This window comes from Haliotis rubra, unplaced genomic scaffold, assembly GCF_003918875.1.
Source record: "Haliotis rubra isolate DU_JTF1 unplaced genomic scaffold, ASM391887v1 Scf355, whole genome shotgun sequence".
Lineage (NCBI taxonomy): Eukaryota > Metazoa > Mollusca > Gastropoda > Lepetellida > Haliotidae > Haliotis > Haliotis rubra.
The window spans coordinates 1071993-1087401 of NW_025767030.1; the positions used below are offsets into that span (position 1 = coordinate 1071993).

At 41.1% G+C, this 15409-nt stretch overlaps 1 protein-coding gene across 7 annotated transcripts in view; it reads left to right on the forward strand.

Annotated features, from left to right (window-relative positions):
* Positions 1-2349: 2349 nt before the first annotated feature.
* LOC124285217 (location of vulva defective 1-like) overlaps positions 2350-15409 on the forward strand; it is a 28066-nt gene continuing 15006 nt past the window's right edge. Inside the window, exons 1-7 of one of the 7 annotated variants that reach the window (XM_046721409.1) lie at positions 2350-2488; positions 3360-3683; positions 5236-5340; positions 5550-5705; positions 6615-6737; positions 6935-7118; positions 7783-7922. In XM_046721409.1, coding sequence (XP_046577365.1) covers positions 2374-2488; positions 3360-3683; positions 5236-5340; positions 5550-5705; positions 6615-6737; positions 6935-7107 — 996 coding nt within the window. In that variant the 5' untranslated portion in view covers positions 2350-2373 and the 3' untranslated portion in view covers positions 7108-7118; positions 7783-7922. Of the gene's footprint in view, positions 2489-3359; positions 3684-5235; positions 5341-5549; positions 5706-6614; positions 6738-6934; positions 7119-7450; positions 7494-7779; positions 7923-15409 lie in introns of those variants that run through there. The other 6 variants (XM_046721408.1, XM_046721413.1, XM_046721412.1 and 3 more) reach the window with 6 other exon arrangements.

A 15409-nucleotide genomic window follows, 5' to 3' on the forward strand; every position in this document is an offset into this window, starting at 1 on the left:
TTTGTTACCGTTCACTGGTATTGTCGATGTCAATATCAACATTGACTGACCTTTTTGAAACATGCTTTTCAAACTCGCAATCTGCACGTTTCCAACAACTCTTATTGTTTGTAGTACAAACATTTGGAACTGCATCAGTGTAAAAGCAGCAATGAAAGCATTGTGTGATATACCATTGAGAGAGAGAGAGAGAGAGAGAGAGAGAGAGAGAGAGAGAGAGAGAGAGAGAGAGAGAGAGAGAGAGAGAGAGAGAGAGAGAGAGAGAGAGAGAGAGAGAGAGAGAGAGAGAGAGAGAGAGAGGTTTGGCATGAAATTGTGAATGGTATGCAACATGACTTTAACATGCCCACATATCAGTGGGTAGATCAAACCGCATCCCGGTCGTGTTGAGCCTAAATCATTGAACGTACTTCCGGGTTGGAAAGATTCACGCCCTAGTTACTATTTACAATATTGTGACTGAAATGCGCAGCTCTAGTCTGCAAACTGTGAGTGACAAAGCTCTATGAATCTGCAAACTGTGAGTGACAAAGTAGCTGCTATCACTCTGGGTGTATCCATATGCTATACAGACTGTTGGTTGGTGTTGTCAACACTGACGGTGAGAAGAGGAAACTTCAGTTGTCACAGTTTGTCTTCCGTCTCGTGTTCCATTGTAGGCTGCACAGACTAACATTGGTGAGTACACGTCCACCAGGCTAAGTTGGTAAGTACTTCCGTATAATACACTTGTCGCTGTAACGTGAAACGCATACATTGTAAGTTCTATATTGACATTCACACTGTAAGACTAAACGGGGATGCTGTAACTATGGTGACATTCCATGTAGGAATACAAGGACATACCTACACTTTTCCAGTAGGGCAACACCTGGTGTCATCACTGATTTTCAGTGATCCATTCACGTGATTTTCACAGCTCTTTTGTCTTGTACACCAAATGGTATCTCTGAGGAAAGCCCTAACTGGTTTATCTTTTACATAACATACAACAAACATTGGTACATTATGTTACTTATCAAGTTTACAAACTATTTTAGAATGAATAATATAATGTGATTAAGGGAAGGTATGCATGTATCTGTGAAGAGGTACGGGAACCTGAGCACATAGCGTCTGACCCTTACACCTTAACAGAACCAGGGAATGAAAGTAAAACTCATCAGACCGCTGAAATGATCTCGCATAGATGAAAGTCATCTTCGATAATCTCCAGGGTATACGTTACGATAACTCTCCAGTGGAGATTATCGAGGATGGGATGAAAGTTAGCCTGTTGTACTCCCGCAGATGGCGAGTGAAGATGGCAGAGGGGTGTATACGCTGATAATAATAGCGTGGTAATATTTGCACTGTAATGAGTGCGTAACAACAACAACTTCCTTGTTTGAGAAAATAAATACCAAGCTGACTGTATAACATTATCTTATCTTGTGACGGATAGCTTACTGACTACGCCACGGAGACTCCGGAACGCCCGTGGCCGTCCCATGTTATGTACATATACAGGTTAATGCAGCTCTGTTGACACGAAGCTCTTGAAGTACAGATAAACACCGTTGTGTGGAACTTTGATGTATGGAACCAACGGTTGTCTCGAAGTAAATGCCTCCGAATTTGTTTCAGCCGTTATTTAATGTTGTGTTGAACCTTGTGAAACTCGACGTATTTACGTGTTTCTTCAACTTCAACACAACGATGTTCGGCTGTTTACAGGGTGTAAGGATAATTCTGTTATCTTTAGATAGGTCATAGCTGCAGTGCTAGATGAGGATGGTGACACTGACCCGGACAAATCCCTACATCTCACTTCCTTTGTACAAGGGGCGGTGGGGTAGCTTAGTGGCCAGAGCGCCCGCTCGTCACGCCGAAGACCCGGGTTCGGTTCCCCACATAGGTACAATATGTGAAGCCCATGTCTGGTGTCCCTCGCCGTGATATTGCTGGAATATTGCTAAAAGTGGCGTAAAACCATACTCACTCAGTCACTCCTTGGTACATTATTCTGGAATATTTCGAAGGTATTCTGGCATTCACATTAGGTCAACGTATCAAATATTTATAGGAATGAGGGCCCTTTTTCGCTTGGAGAAAATACATACCTTTGCCCCTGATCAGTATCCGTTACATGTGTACACACGTCTCGTTTACTGTCAATATAAACGACACAGTGATTACAGGGTGTTGTGTCATTGCTACATGTATACACAGGTTTACTCTCAGGGAGATAGAGGTGTGTAATATAAAGTACGCGATTTAGACGCTGACATCAAAGAACGTTATTTCAGAAATAAATAAGAGAAGAGAGTGCATACTGTGACACTGTCCTGGAATATTGGAACTGCCTAGCTCACCAATATGTAGAATAACAGAATGGATGAGCAACTGCTGTGTATTTTACAGACGGACCACGCTGACTGTATGATGGTCATGTATGGGATTTCACGAATGATGCTACTGACATTCGTTGGCTTCACAGAACACGTAGGTGGGTGCTCGTTAAACGGACTAGTATTTTCCTGACATATGCGTTGAGCTACCTGATACTAGTATCGTAATATAAACCACTTACTCTTGTGTGTATGTTCTTCATGCAGAATAGTCTTCCAATCCAATGTTTGCAGTGTCGTGTTAATGCGACTCACAACAACGGTGATGCAATACACAGTGCCTTTCAGAAAGTGGTCAGATGTAACACATGCTGTATTTCGGAATACATCATTGAGTACTTTATGAAGGTAGTGGGTTCGAATCCCGATTCGGATTTAATGTAACAGAAAACTAAATCAACGTCTTTAGCGCTGCAAACCCGTGTAAGATGCGGGTCAGAATGAACCTTCAGTAACCCATGCATATGCTTGTCGTAAGAGGCGACTGACGGGATCGGGTGGTCAGGCTCGTTGACTTGGTTGACACATGTCATCGGTTCCCAATTGCACAGGTCGATGCTCGTGCTGTTGATTACTGGATTGTCTGGTCCAGACTGGATTATTAACAGACTGCCGCCATATAGCTGGAATATTGTTGAGTGCGACGTAAAACTAAACTCACTCACTCACTCACTTTAGCTCTGCAGCTATAAATTCATCAGCATGTTATTAGTAGTTACTTCTCAATATTGAAAGAATGTCTATGTACTCAGAAACATTCGAGAAGGTGAAATAACCTTCAATCAGGAAGACTAAAACAGACAGTCGTGGGATGACATTAACGGTATGGACAAATGTCTTTACTTGTAATGCAGAACAGCATACGAGTAATCCTTATCTTTTTGTACATCACATTATACTTACTAACTTATTTTTGTCCCCGGGTTTAATAAGATTGTGATATCTTTTTTCATGTGCGATTTTTATCAGGTTCTTTAGTCCTGACAAGTTCCCCCATGACAGCGACAGACGGAGAACTGTTCACCCTGATCTGCAGCAGAAACACAACTGGGGGACAAGACAGACAGTGGAAGAGAGATGGTACATTTGTCCTCATCACAACACAAGGTTCCTCCAGTCCCAGTGTAGCCAACCCTGACATCTTCAACAGGTATCTGTCAGGTCGGGTCAATGTGAGCTGTGATGCCACACAACACAATGTGACTCTCAGGATCAACTCCGCCGTAGACAATGGATCCAGGTGGCAGTGTGTGGATAATGTCGCCAGTCAGACGAGCAATACGATGGCGATATGTGAGGCGCTGTGTTTTCTTTGTTCATTATCAGCAACAACATTGCATCATTAGATTTGTCAGCACCAAGCCGTTGGTCGACAACAAAATAAACACCCAAGACATGCATCAGTTTGGACATTCCCCCAACTGAAAGATCAATCTTCAGCACAGCCTCTTACAACATACATTCTGTAACCAGACACAAAACGGCTGTTTCTACAATATCTGTACATCAACATAATCTGAAACCACCAGATATCCTGGTGAGATGTACAAAACTGCTTCAATAATGTAGATTTACTTACCAGTTGCCGTGCAACATTAATATATCCCAACTCACTGATAGTGTCTGCATTAATTCTAACTTCTGGTAACTAAAGTTATCTCCCTTAGACTGTCAGCGCCTGTCACAACACACCCGCTTATCGTCTAGTCAAATTTCTAAGAAATGTGGCGTTTAATGATGCATGAGGCATTTTTGAGTAAAAGCCAGCAAATAGCATTTTCTAGGGTAGTTTTTCCTGCTGAATACGAATCTGTTGTTTGCTAAGCTCAAAAATGCCTAATTAGGTCACAAATTGGGGTCAAAGGTAAATGAGTGCAAAATTCAAATTTAAATAAAAGTGTTTTATTTATCATTCTCCATCCATACAATGAACTCTTTTTACAATATATTGATTAATAATGTTACCACAGGATTAATATTGATTAATAATGTTACCGCGGTATATACGTAGCCAGCGGTATATACGTAGCTGGCGGTATATACGTAGCCAGCGGTATATACGTAGCTAGCGGTATATACGTAGCCAGCGGTATATACGTAGCCAGCGGTATATACGTAGCCGGCGGTATATACGTAGCTGGCGGTATATACGTAGCTAGCGGTATAGACGTAGCCAGCGGTATGTACGTAGCCAGCGGTATATACATAGCCAGCGGTATATAAGTAACTGTCATACACACATTAGGGAAAAATTAATGTAAGGCTTGCCAAGGAACAGTCCAATGCGTCACAAGGAAATGAACAGACTGGTGTTTCAAATGAAGGATACTGCTCTTTACGCAGGGGTACTTCAACAGTTGACTTGACCTTGTGTATTTTCTGTCAGAGTGCCCAAAACAAGCAGAAGACGAGCCATGTTTCTACCCTAATAATACATTCTAAAGTGTACACAAATGCAAAATATGCACACAAGGTCTTTGTACGTATTATAGACGTGAATGATTTAATAGCAGCCGAATCATGCTATCACGTTGACTAAGTAAATTTCTGTGGGATACCAAAAGGGCAGAAACTTATTATTGTCCGTGATAAGGCATTATATCACAACACACTTCTCTAAAAAGAAATAATGCTTTTCTCTCAATAATACTAACTATCAGCCCTAGGATGCTCACACACACACACACACACGCACGCACACACGCACGCACTATAGGCCAAACTATTGTGTGACATTGTGCCTTTAATTACGTAAACCACTCACTCACTCGCTCACTAACAGAATGTGACTAAGACGAAGAGTGTTAACCTTTTGGTACTTATTAACTTGTCCCCTTTGTTTCAGATGTGACTGTTCCCCAGTCAACACACTCTGCATCAGTTTCTACAGTTTCTACAACAACCACATCATCATCATCGTCTGCTTCAACAGTTCCCCCAGGTGACACTTGTATGTCCGTTTAAGTTTATATATGACTATCAAATTGTAGGGTGTTCCCATACTTTTTGTTTGTAGTATATATAATATAGGCCAAACTACTGTGTGACATTGTGCCTTTAATGACGTAAACCACTCACTCACTCGCTCACTAACAGAATGTGACTAAGACGAAGAGTGTTAACCTTTTGGTACTTATTAACTTGTCCCCTTTGCTTCAGATGTGACTGTTCCCCAGTCAACACACTCTGCATCAGTTTCTACAGTTTCTACAACAACCACAACAGCATCATCATCGTCTGCGTCAACAGTTCCCCCAGGTGACACTAGTATGTCCATCAGTACTTCCCCTGTGACAACGACAAAGCAATGTCCAGGTAGGCTCGTGACGGACGCTGGCTTTACCTTCAGATAAAACCCAGATCTGCTGTACAAGTAAAACAAAAAACATATTCTAACGCGCCAGGCTGGTGATCCAACGAGCTTGAGGCGCCGGGATCGAGCCCACCTGCGACCGGGTGTAAAAACCTCGGAGTCAACTCTGTGTGCAGACTCTCTCAGTGTTGTCACTACCCTTAATGTACAGTACTTGCCCCAGGGAGTTGCGATTGATAATGTAATGTGACGTTTGAGACTGACATCCGATAATCGAGGGGAAAACAACTTGTGAAGCGCCTTAGAGTGATCTGGAAGTAGGTCATATAGGGCGCTAAAGAAATGTGGCATATAATAATAACAGAAAAAGTACTAGAAAAGTGAATCAATTGTTAAAAGTTATCAATATCTCTTCCTGAAATCAGGAGCTCAACCTACAAGATTGTCACAGAACTAAGTATCATTGAAGACACCGAGAATGTTGTATAACTTTACCAGAGTTACATATACTGTTTCATGTTGTGTAGTGCACCAGTTAAACATATGCAATGACTTAAAACAACTGGAGTGATACGTTTTCACATTGTTTGAAATTGCATACATTATAAAAATAAAGTATATACACTTAAACGATTACCATGTTGTTTTATGTTTATTGTTTAGATTGTGTAGTATGTTTGAGCAATGTTACATCTACTCAGTTTAACACTGTTATGGTGTTTGTCATTAATGTCAGTAGTATTCATTCATAGAGCACGACAACAGATTCGGGGAGATATTTGTGTCCACGTGTTGGGAAACCGTTCACTCATTGTAATTTCGTTGTAATTTCGTTCTGGTAGCGTGAGCCCTGAGCCCTAACAAAATTCGAATTTTGATCCAGAATAGTGACTGTTGTTTCCCATTTACAGCGTGTGTTACCTCCCCCAGTGGCGTCTACGTAGCAGCTGGAACTGTTGGCGGTGCTGTGTTCGGCAGCGTCGTCACTGTCGTTGTCGTCGCCCTGTGGACGCACAACAAGAACAAGACCAAAGGTGTGGAACATGCCTTGTTATAGGTGTTACATGCATGATGTTATCACAAAAAAACAAGAATGAGAATGACTTAGACAGTCAAAAAGACTAGAATGCTTTGTACACTAAACATGCTAGGACACGAGTGACGCAAACGAAAATTTGTCATAAAATACACTCCGTACTTGAAGTAACATTTGAAGTGTTATTTGTTTCAGATGCCCCAAATACAAACGTATACGCCTCTACATCAGCGTACGATTACGTCGACCACCAATACGCCATGGCTCCGAGGCAGTACGTCAACACCGTGGAGGGTGCACAGACACCACACTACGTCAACACAGACAGGGATACAGGAGACACAGCCTACTACAACACTACACAGTGAACACCGTGGTGGTAAAGTGACACCACACTACGTGAATACAGACAGGAGACACAGCCTACTACAACACTACACAGTGAACACCGTGGTGGTACACTGACACCACACTACGTGAATACAGACAGCGATACAGGAGACACAGCCTACTACAACACTACACAGTGGACACCGTGGTGGTACAGAGACACCACACTACGTGAATACAGACAGGGATACAGGAGACACAGCCTACTACAACACTACACAGTGGACACCGTGGTGGTACAGAGACACCACACTACGTGAATACAGACAGGGATACAGGAGACACAGCCTACTACAATACTACACAGTGAACACCGTGGAGGTTCAGAGACACCACACTACGTGAATACAGACAGTGATACAAGAGGCAGAGCGTACTACAACACTACACAGTGAACACCGTGGAGGTACAGAGACACCACACTACGTGAATACAGACAGGAGGAACGGCCTACTACAACACTACACAGTGAACACCGTGGTGGTACAGATACACCACACTACGTGAATACAGACAGTGGTACAAGATGCACGGCTTACTACAACACTACACAGTGAACACCGTGCTGGTACAGGTACACCACACTACGTGAATACAGACAGTGGTACAAGAGGTAGAGCGTACTACAACGCTACACAGTGAACACCGTGGAGGTACAGACACACCACACTACATGAATACAGACAGGAGGCACGGCCTACTACGACACTACACAGTGAACACCGTGGAGGTACAGATACACCACATTACGTGAATACAGACAGTGGTACAAGATGCAGAGCGTACTACAACACTACACAGTGAACACCGTGGTGGTACAGGTACACCACACTACGTGAATACAGACAGGAGGCACGGCCGACTACAACACTACACAGTGAACACCGTGGTGGTACAGATACACCACACTACGTGAATACAGACAGTGGTACAAGAGGCAGAGCGTACTACAACACTACACAGTGAACACCGTGGTGGTACAGATACACCACACTACATGAATACAGACAGGAGACACGGCCTACTACAACACTACACAGTGAACACCGTGGTGGTACAGGTACACCACACTACGTGAATACAGAAAGGAGACACGGCCTACTACAACACTACACAGTGAACACCGTGGAGGTACAGACACACCACACTGCGTGAATACAGACAGTGGTACAAGATGCACGGCCTACCGAGAACAGTTACAGTACACGATGGACCTATTTGATATATATTCACTGCAGGGGACGGCCATACTTGCTGGTGATTTCAATGCAGACATTCGTCATTGTGTTGACAATAAAACCAGATCTCGTCTGTTACAGAGAGCGCTGGATGAACGATCTATATTCTCGGTTGTACCCTTGGACGATGAGGCTAAGTATTCATTCTCAACAAAATGTAATGAGGTTAAAACAATGTTGGATTATGTATTTGTACTTTTTGACAATTTACATAACGTAGTTGGTCACACTATTGACTGTACTATTCCATACAATGTATCTGATCATAAACCTATTCTAGTAGGTTTTGATTTAGAATCCCAAAATGTTACCTACGGTGGATCTAAATTAAGTTGGCGGAAAGCCTCTGAAACAGAGCATATGTTATATCGTTATGAAACAGAAAGTTATTTCTGTAACGATATATGTAACCCTTCCCACTTTTCATCCAATGCCGACTTCATTGAGTCATATAATCAATCAATTACAAACGTACTTACTGCATCTGCAATCATGTATATCCCTTCTTCCAAATTCCACCCACATATTAAACCTTACTGGAAAAGAATGATTTACAAGATCTTCATTATGATATGCGCTGCAAAAGACGTTTCTAGATAGAGAATGGGAAATCACATAATCAAAATGATAGTTCCTATGCATCCTACAAAAAGGCAAAACGTATCTTTCGAAGGCAGCATCGAAAATCTAAACAATCTCTTTTAGATAATAGATTTGATGAAGTTTGTAAAGCTGCAGAAGTTGATATTCATGAATATTTTAAGGCAAGTAAACGGTATAAAGGAGATTCTGGTACTATTAACAAACTAGTATATGATGGTAATACAGGCGCAGATGCTGAAAGGATGTGCAATTTTTTTGGTGAATATTTCAAGCATCTTTCGATTCCCCACTTAGACAGTGCCTTTGATAGTGCTTTTTCAGATGAATGCGAAAAGTATGTTTCTGAAACTGAAGCCAAATAATCTGAAGCAGATGATACTACCTCCCCCTTATCATGTGATATTACATTTAGAGAGGTACTAAATGCAGTGAAAGGGTTAAGAAACAATAAAGCCCCGGGCCCAGATTGTCTGAGCAATGAACATATCAAATACGCAGGGAGATCATTAATCACTCATATTGTCGCCTTGTTTAATGCCATCATCCGATATGAGTACGTGCCACGTGCGAAATTCTCCCAATACACAGAGGTAAAGGCAAAAGTAAAATGGATCCATCTAATTATCGTGGCATAACGTTAACATCTACCCTGAGTAAGCTCCTGGAACGTCTGCTCCTAGATAGAATTGAGAAATGGACAGATAATAACACTTCCTTCCCCCACCCTTTCCAGCTTGGCTTCAGAAAACACGCAGGAGCTGAGATGGCAGCGCTTACACTTACTGAAACCATTGCATATTACAATGAAAAGAACTCACCAGTATACTGTGCTTTTCTCGACAATGAGAAAGCGTTTGATCGTGTGTGGCTTGATGGTCTATTTAATACATTAGACAAACTTGGTATATCTGGTAAAATGTGGAGACTCCTTCGTTTATCTTATATGTCTATGCACTCATATGTTGGTTTTGCAGGGTTCAAATCGAACCAATTTCATGTTAAACAAGGTGTCGGGCAAGTCCGTGTTATATCAGCGTGGCTTTTTTCACTGTACATAAATGATTTATTATATGATCTCAGTAGAACAAGTTGTGGATTATGCCTCCCATGGGGAAAATGTCCCGGCTTATTGTTAGCTGATGACACAACCCTTACCAGCTCCAACCCCAAGGGATTACAATGTTTGTTAGGCGTAACTCAATGTTATGCAAACAAATGGAAGCTGAAATATAATGTAAGTAAGAGTGCTGTATTGATGTTTGGTAACAACAAAAATGTATCGCCCAATGACCTTTTATTTTGTAATATCCATGTACCTGTAACACAATTCATTATTTATGCCGGAGTGTCTTTTACTACCTCCAAATCATCTGTTAATAGAACAGGTAATGTTTGTGAGTAACTGAGAAAAATGATTAATATTAACCATGACTCAGGGTTGCATTTTGGAGGATTAAATCCTATTGCTGCAATTCGTATATGGGACAGAGTTACACTGCCATGCTGCCTATATGGATACAGTGTATGGGGAAAGCTATCTAATGAAGAATATGATATGTTGGAAACCACACAGCGTTATTTCTGTAATAGGATGCAGGGTTTTGATAGGTATATGCCTAATGAAGTTGTTGTGGATAACCTTGGTATTTTATCATTACAAGCTTATATAGATCAACGTTCTCTGTTGCTACTTGGCAGATTATGTAACAGCAGTATTAAGTTTTCTTTTAAACAGCTGTTTTTACATAGAATCTTGCAATATGACAATGAAATTATGATTGGCAGAAAGCATAAACGAGATATGAAATCTCCTATATTTCATATGTTGGAATTATTAGCTAAATATGGTATCCAGGAAGAAATTAAACAATATGTAGTATGTTCTAAATTTTTATGTAAAAGGAAATGGTCAAGAATGGTACGGGAAAAGGTCTTACAATGTGATAGAAAAGCAGCAGAGTATGCCATGCAGTCAAGGCTGTCATTGATACGGTATCAGTCAATAAGATCGGACGGTGTTAATCGACTATGGCAACTGGCGCTTGACAGACCAAGGTACTATAAACGTATTGGTTTTTTATTAAACTGGGTTCTGTTCCCATTCAGTCAAAGGAATGTGAATGTGGCACTGTGGCGCACGATATTTTTTAAAGCACGTTTTTTGTCTTGTAAGATTAATATTGCTGAAAGAAATGTCTTATTTGAACAAATTTGTGACTTACTTGATGTTAATATCTTTGTAAAATTATGGACCTACGATGATGATGATGAATTTCTGAAATTTCTACTTGGCGGAATACCGAAAGATGTAAAGAACCAGCTAAACTATGATGTGTGGGCAAATGTTATAATATGTGTCTCAAATTCTGTATGTAAATGGAAAAATATTTATAACTGTTGTATTTCACCTTACCACCCTGTATAAATTATTTCATGAGCATTTCTGTTGTATCATGTACCATTAATATGACTGTATAATATACATACACTTTGTAATCTTCAAACTATGGAGGAAATAAAGAATATCTATCTATCTATCTATCTACAACACTACACAGTGAACACCGTGGAGGTTCAGAGACACCACACTATGTGTATTACCTGGACTTCTGGGACATGAGTGTAGCATCAGAAAACAATGACGTTCATCCCAACATGACACTAGTAGGTCAGATGTGGCAGACGCTACTTGGGTACATATGTCCGATCTGATCTCTTAGACCCTCGAATCCACACCTTTCATCTGGTGTCATGGCTTTGGTGGTTTGGTCCGGCGGTGAGGTGGCCGGTCAGGCGGTGAGGTGGCCGAGTGGTTAAAGCGTTCCCTCCCACGCCCAGGTCACATTCTATGTTTAGGTACGTTGTCTGAAGCTCATCTCTGGTGTCCCTGACATGGTATTGCCTAATACCAGTGAAAACGGCGGTACTTATAAAACGGCGGTACTGGCTTCAGACTTGGCGCCCATGACACCCGAGATGTGAGGAGTAATATTGTTGATCTTTGTTGTAAAACAATAGTGTTAGATGATAGTTATTTCTTCTTACTGACGGTGACGATGCTCTCGGCTTTAAGTCGTAACTGACATTATCCTCTATTTCAGTGCAGTGTTATACAGATATTTCTTCCCTTGCCGTCACATTGACATCACTTCCCAAGGTATAAACTTGCTGATGCGTCTGGGAAACCTAGCAATGCACCGCGAGGCTGTGGGCGGTATCAGAATGTGGACCTGAGATTAGGAGACCCGCCCTATTTGGCGTTGTGTTGAGTGATCGCAGCTGTTCCATGCACTTGAACTATCTTTAGTTGAAGTTAAATGTAAATATTGAAGTTGATCCTTGCTACTGTCATAACAGCACACCTAATAGCAAGAATGTACTGTGACCAGTTATTCAGTCTTGTATAAAAGTCCGAAATGGACATTAAAAGATCGAATTAGTTCTACAATAATGGCTAGACAAATCAATAATGATTTGATAATTTAAAAGGTCATTGAAATAAAACTGTACAAATGTTTAAGCCTATTTAGACATTCTAATATGAAACAAGAATGCAATTCAAATCTAAAATCATATTTTCAGTGAAGTAAAACTGTGTGACCTCTGCTAATGGAGACAAAACACAGAACAAGTTCAAAACATTTAAAATTTCATTTAATGCTCATTTCCTGACTAAAAGTAATAGTGAAATTGGCAAAAAAACTTACAGAGATAAAAGGGAATAAAACTTATACTGTGGGGACTGTGAAATTGCCTAACCTTGGTTACTTGGTTCCTGGGGCGGTGGGGTAGCCTAGTGGTTAAAGCGTTCGCTCGTCACGCAGAAGACCCGGGTTCGATTCCCCACATGGGCACAATGTGTTAAGCCCATTTCTGGTGTCCCCCGCCGTGATATAGCTGGAATATTGCTAAAAGCGGCATAAAACTAAACTCAGTCAGTCAGTAATTGGTTCCTAATTATGAGCTGCTGAAAGCAGACGACATCATGTTGTGAGGGATCACAAGTCTATCTCCTCCGGAAGAGTTCCACCGGGGGAAGTAACTCTGTTAGGGTAAACTGAATGAAGTGCTCATAAAATCATTAATGGGCGTAACAGAACAAAGAACCCTTGATTAATGTGTGTACACAGACATGTTCACATCGTCCATATGTTTGAGCGTATGCTTCTCTATGTTACTGATGACCTTTTTTAAGGAAATAATCTAATCGAGTGTATGTGTTGAGATAACCAAAGTCAACATGGCGTGACGTCTGTGGTCTGACATGACAATGACAAACGGCATGTGAGCAATAATCACTCAGATGACATGTCAAAATTAAAGTATCTGACCGAAATTGAAACGTCAGCAAATCACAGAAATAAACTCATATTTCAAAACACACAAGATTACATCCAGTGCTATTGGAACCCGTGAAGACCCGGGTTAGAATTGGTTTTCAGCAACCCATGCATTCCTTAAGGGGCGAGCAACGGGATCGGGTGGTCAGGCTCCCTGACTTGGTTGACACATGTCATCGTATCCCTAATGCGTATATCGATGCTCATGCTGTTGATCACTGGCTTGTCTGGTCCATACTGGATTATTTACAGACTGCCGCCATTTAGCTGGAATATTGCTGAGTTAGACGTTACATAACGAAGTAACAAACCTGAACAGCTGTTGGGAGACAGGATGTCGGGAGAAGGCGAGCTGCAGCTCGTTCATCTTGAAACTGAGGTCCAGTAGGGATTACCTATCATCGTGTACCGGCATATTTTAATCTTTATCTGCTGGATTATTGCTTGATATCATCAAAACTTGATTTTTAGTAAACGTTGAAAAGTACATATCAATATTCATACGCTACTGGATTTGCAACAGTACATGTATTTCATTAGAGGTGAGGTGAAATTGGGTTTTACGTCGTACTTGAGAATATTTCGCTCATATGACGACGTATTTCATAAGAACAAACATACATTGTGATATATATTTACATGTGTCATTTGAATTGGGTGATCAAACTAACACATCATTTAGATACCGTGTTGACGGAACTCGTTTATCTTCCATGGTATCCCACGAGTACAGTATTCTCTGTTCATGTCAACACAATTACAGTTACATTGTGACTTTCTCTGTAACCAAGTGTAGCAGCCAGAGATGACGAAACTTTATGGATGACCAACATCTTTATTTTCACAATGGCGACGTTTGAGTATAGATTCTTATACCGTTTTCAAGCATATGATATCCCTAACGTTTTGTCATCTCTATACCACCAGCTTCTAGAATGCCACTCAAACAAATGTAACAACCAGGCTTAAACGAGGCTGGAACGCAATTCGTTCATTGATACATTTGTTACTAAGACTTCAGAGGAGTATGCGTTACTGGTTCATCTAAAGTACAGTCTGGGTGCTCACACTGTTTCACATCGTAGCACGAGAGGGGATCGCAGCACGTACCCGTGTAACACAGGTTTGTCATCCACAGGACTCAAACTGGTTCACACAAGTAGATAACGGGTTAGGAAGTGGGAGTTTGTTACCGTTCACTGGTATTGTCGATGTCAATATCAACATTGACTGACCTTTTTGATATATGCTTTTCAAACTCGCAAGCAGCAATGAAAGCATTGTGTGTGAGAGAGAGAGAGAGAGAGAGAGAGAGAGAGAGAGAGAGAGAGAGAGAGAGAGAGAGAGAGAGAGAGAGAGAGAGAGAGAGAGAGAGAGAGAGAGAGAGAGAGAGAGAGAGAGAGAGAGAGAGAGAGAGAGAGAGAGAGAGAGAGAGAGAGAGAGAGAGAGAGAGAGACTTTAACATGCCCACATATCAGTGGGTAGATCAAACCACATCCCGATCGTGTTGAGCCTAAATCATTGAACGTACTTCCGGGTTGGAAAGGTGCACGCCCTAGTTACTATTTACAATATCTTGTGACTTGAGAAATGCGCAGCTCTAGTCTGCAAACTGTGAGTGACAAAGTAGCTGCTATCACTCTTGGTGTATCCATACAGAGGCCCAGATAAGCTGCGTATCCGGGTAAAATACGCATAGAAAATGTCCAATTACGCATTGAAAAATAATTGTTGCGTACCAATTACGCATTTAAAATGTTAGATACACAACAAATTTAAAACAAATGCGTACGGAATATATTTATATAAATCGCTTGCGTAATGAAAAAGACATCTATTGATATCAAGTCGTACTGTTAGTATAGGACAAGTGTTGTACTATGAAATCATTTTCATTATATTTAAGTTGGTTTTGATTAGGTATGACATAACTCAGAACATACCTGCTTAGTAAACTTACTCAATGACATAATACTTAGGTGAGTAAAATGACTGAAATACGCACATATTTGAAAGCAGTGGGTAACGGAAAATGAAATACCCACTCAACATTCATAATACCCACTCCAAAAAAATACAGTGGGTACAGTACCCTCATG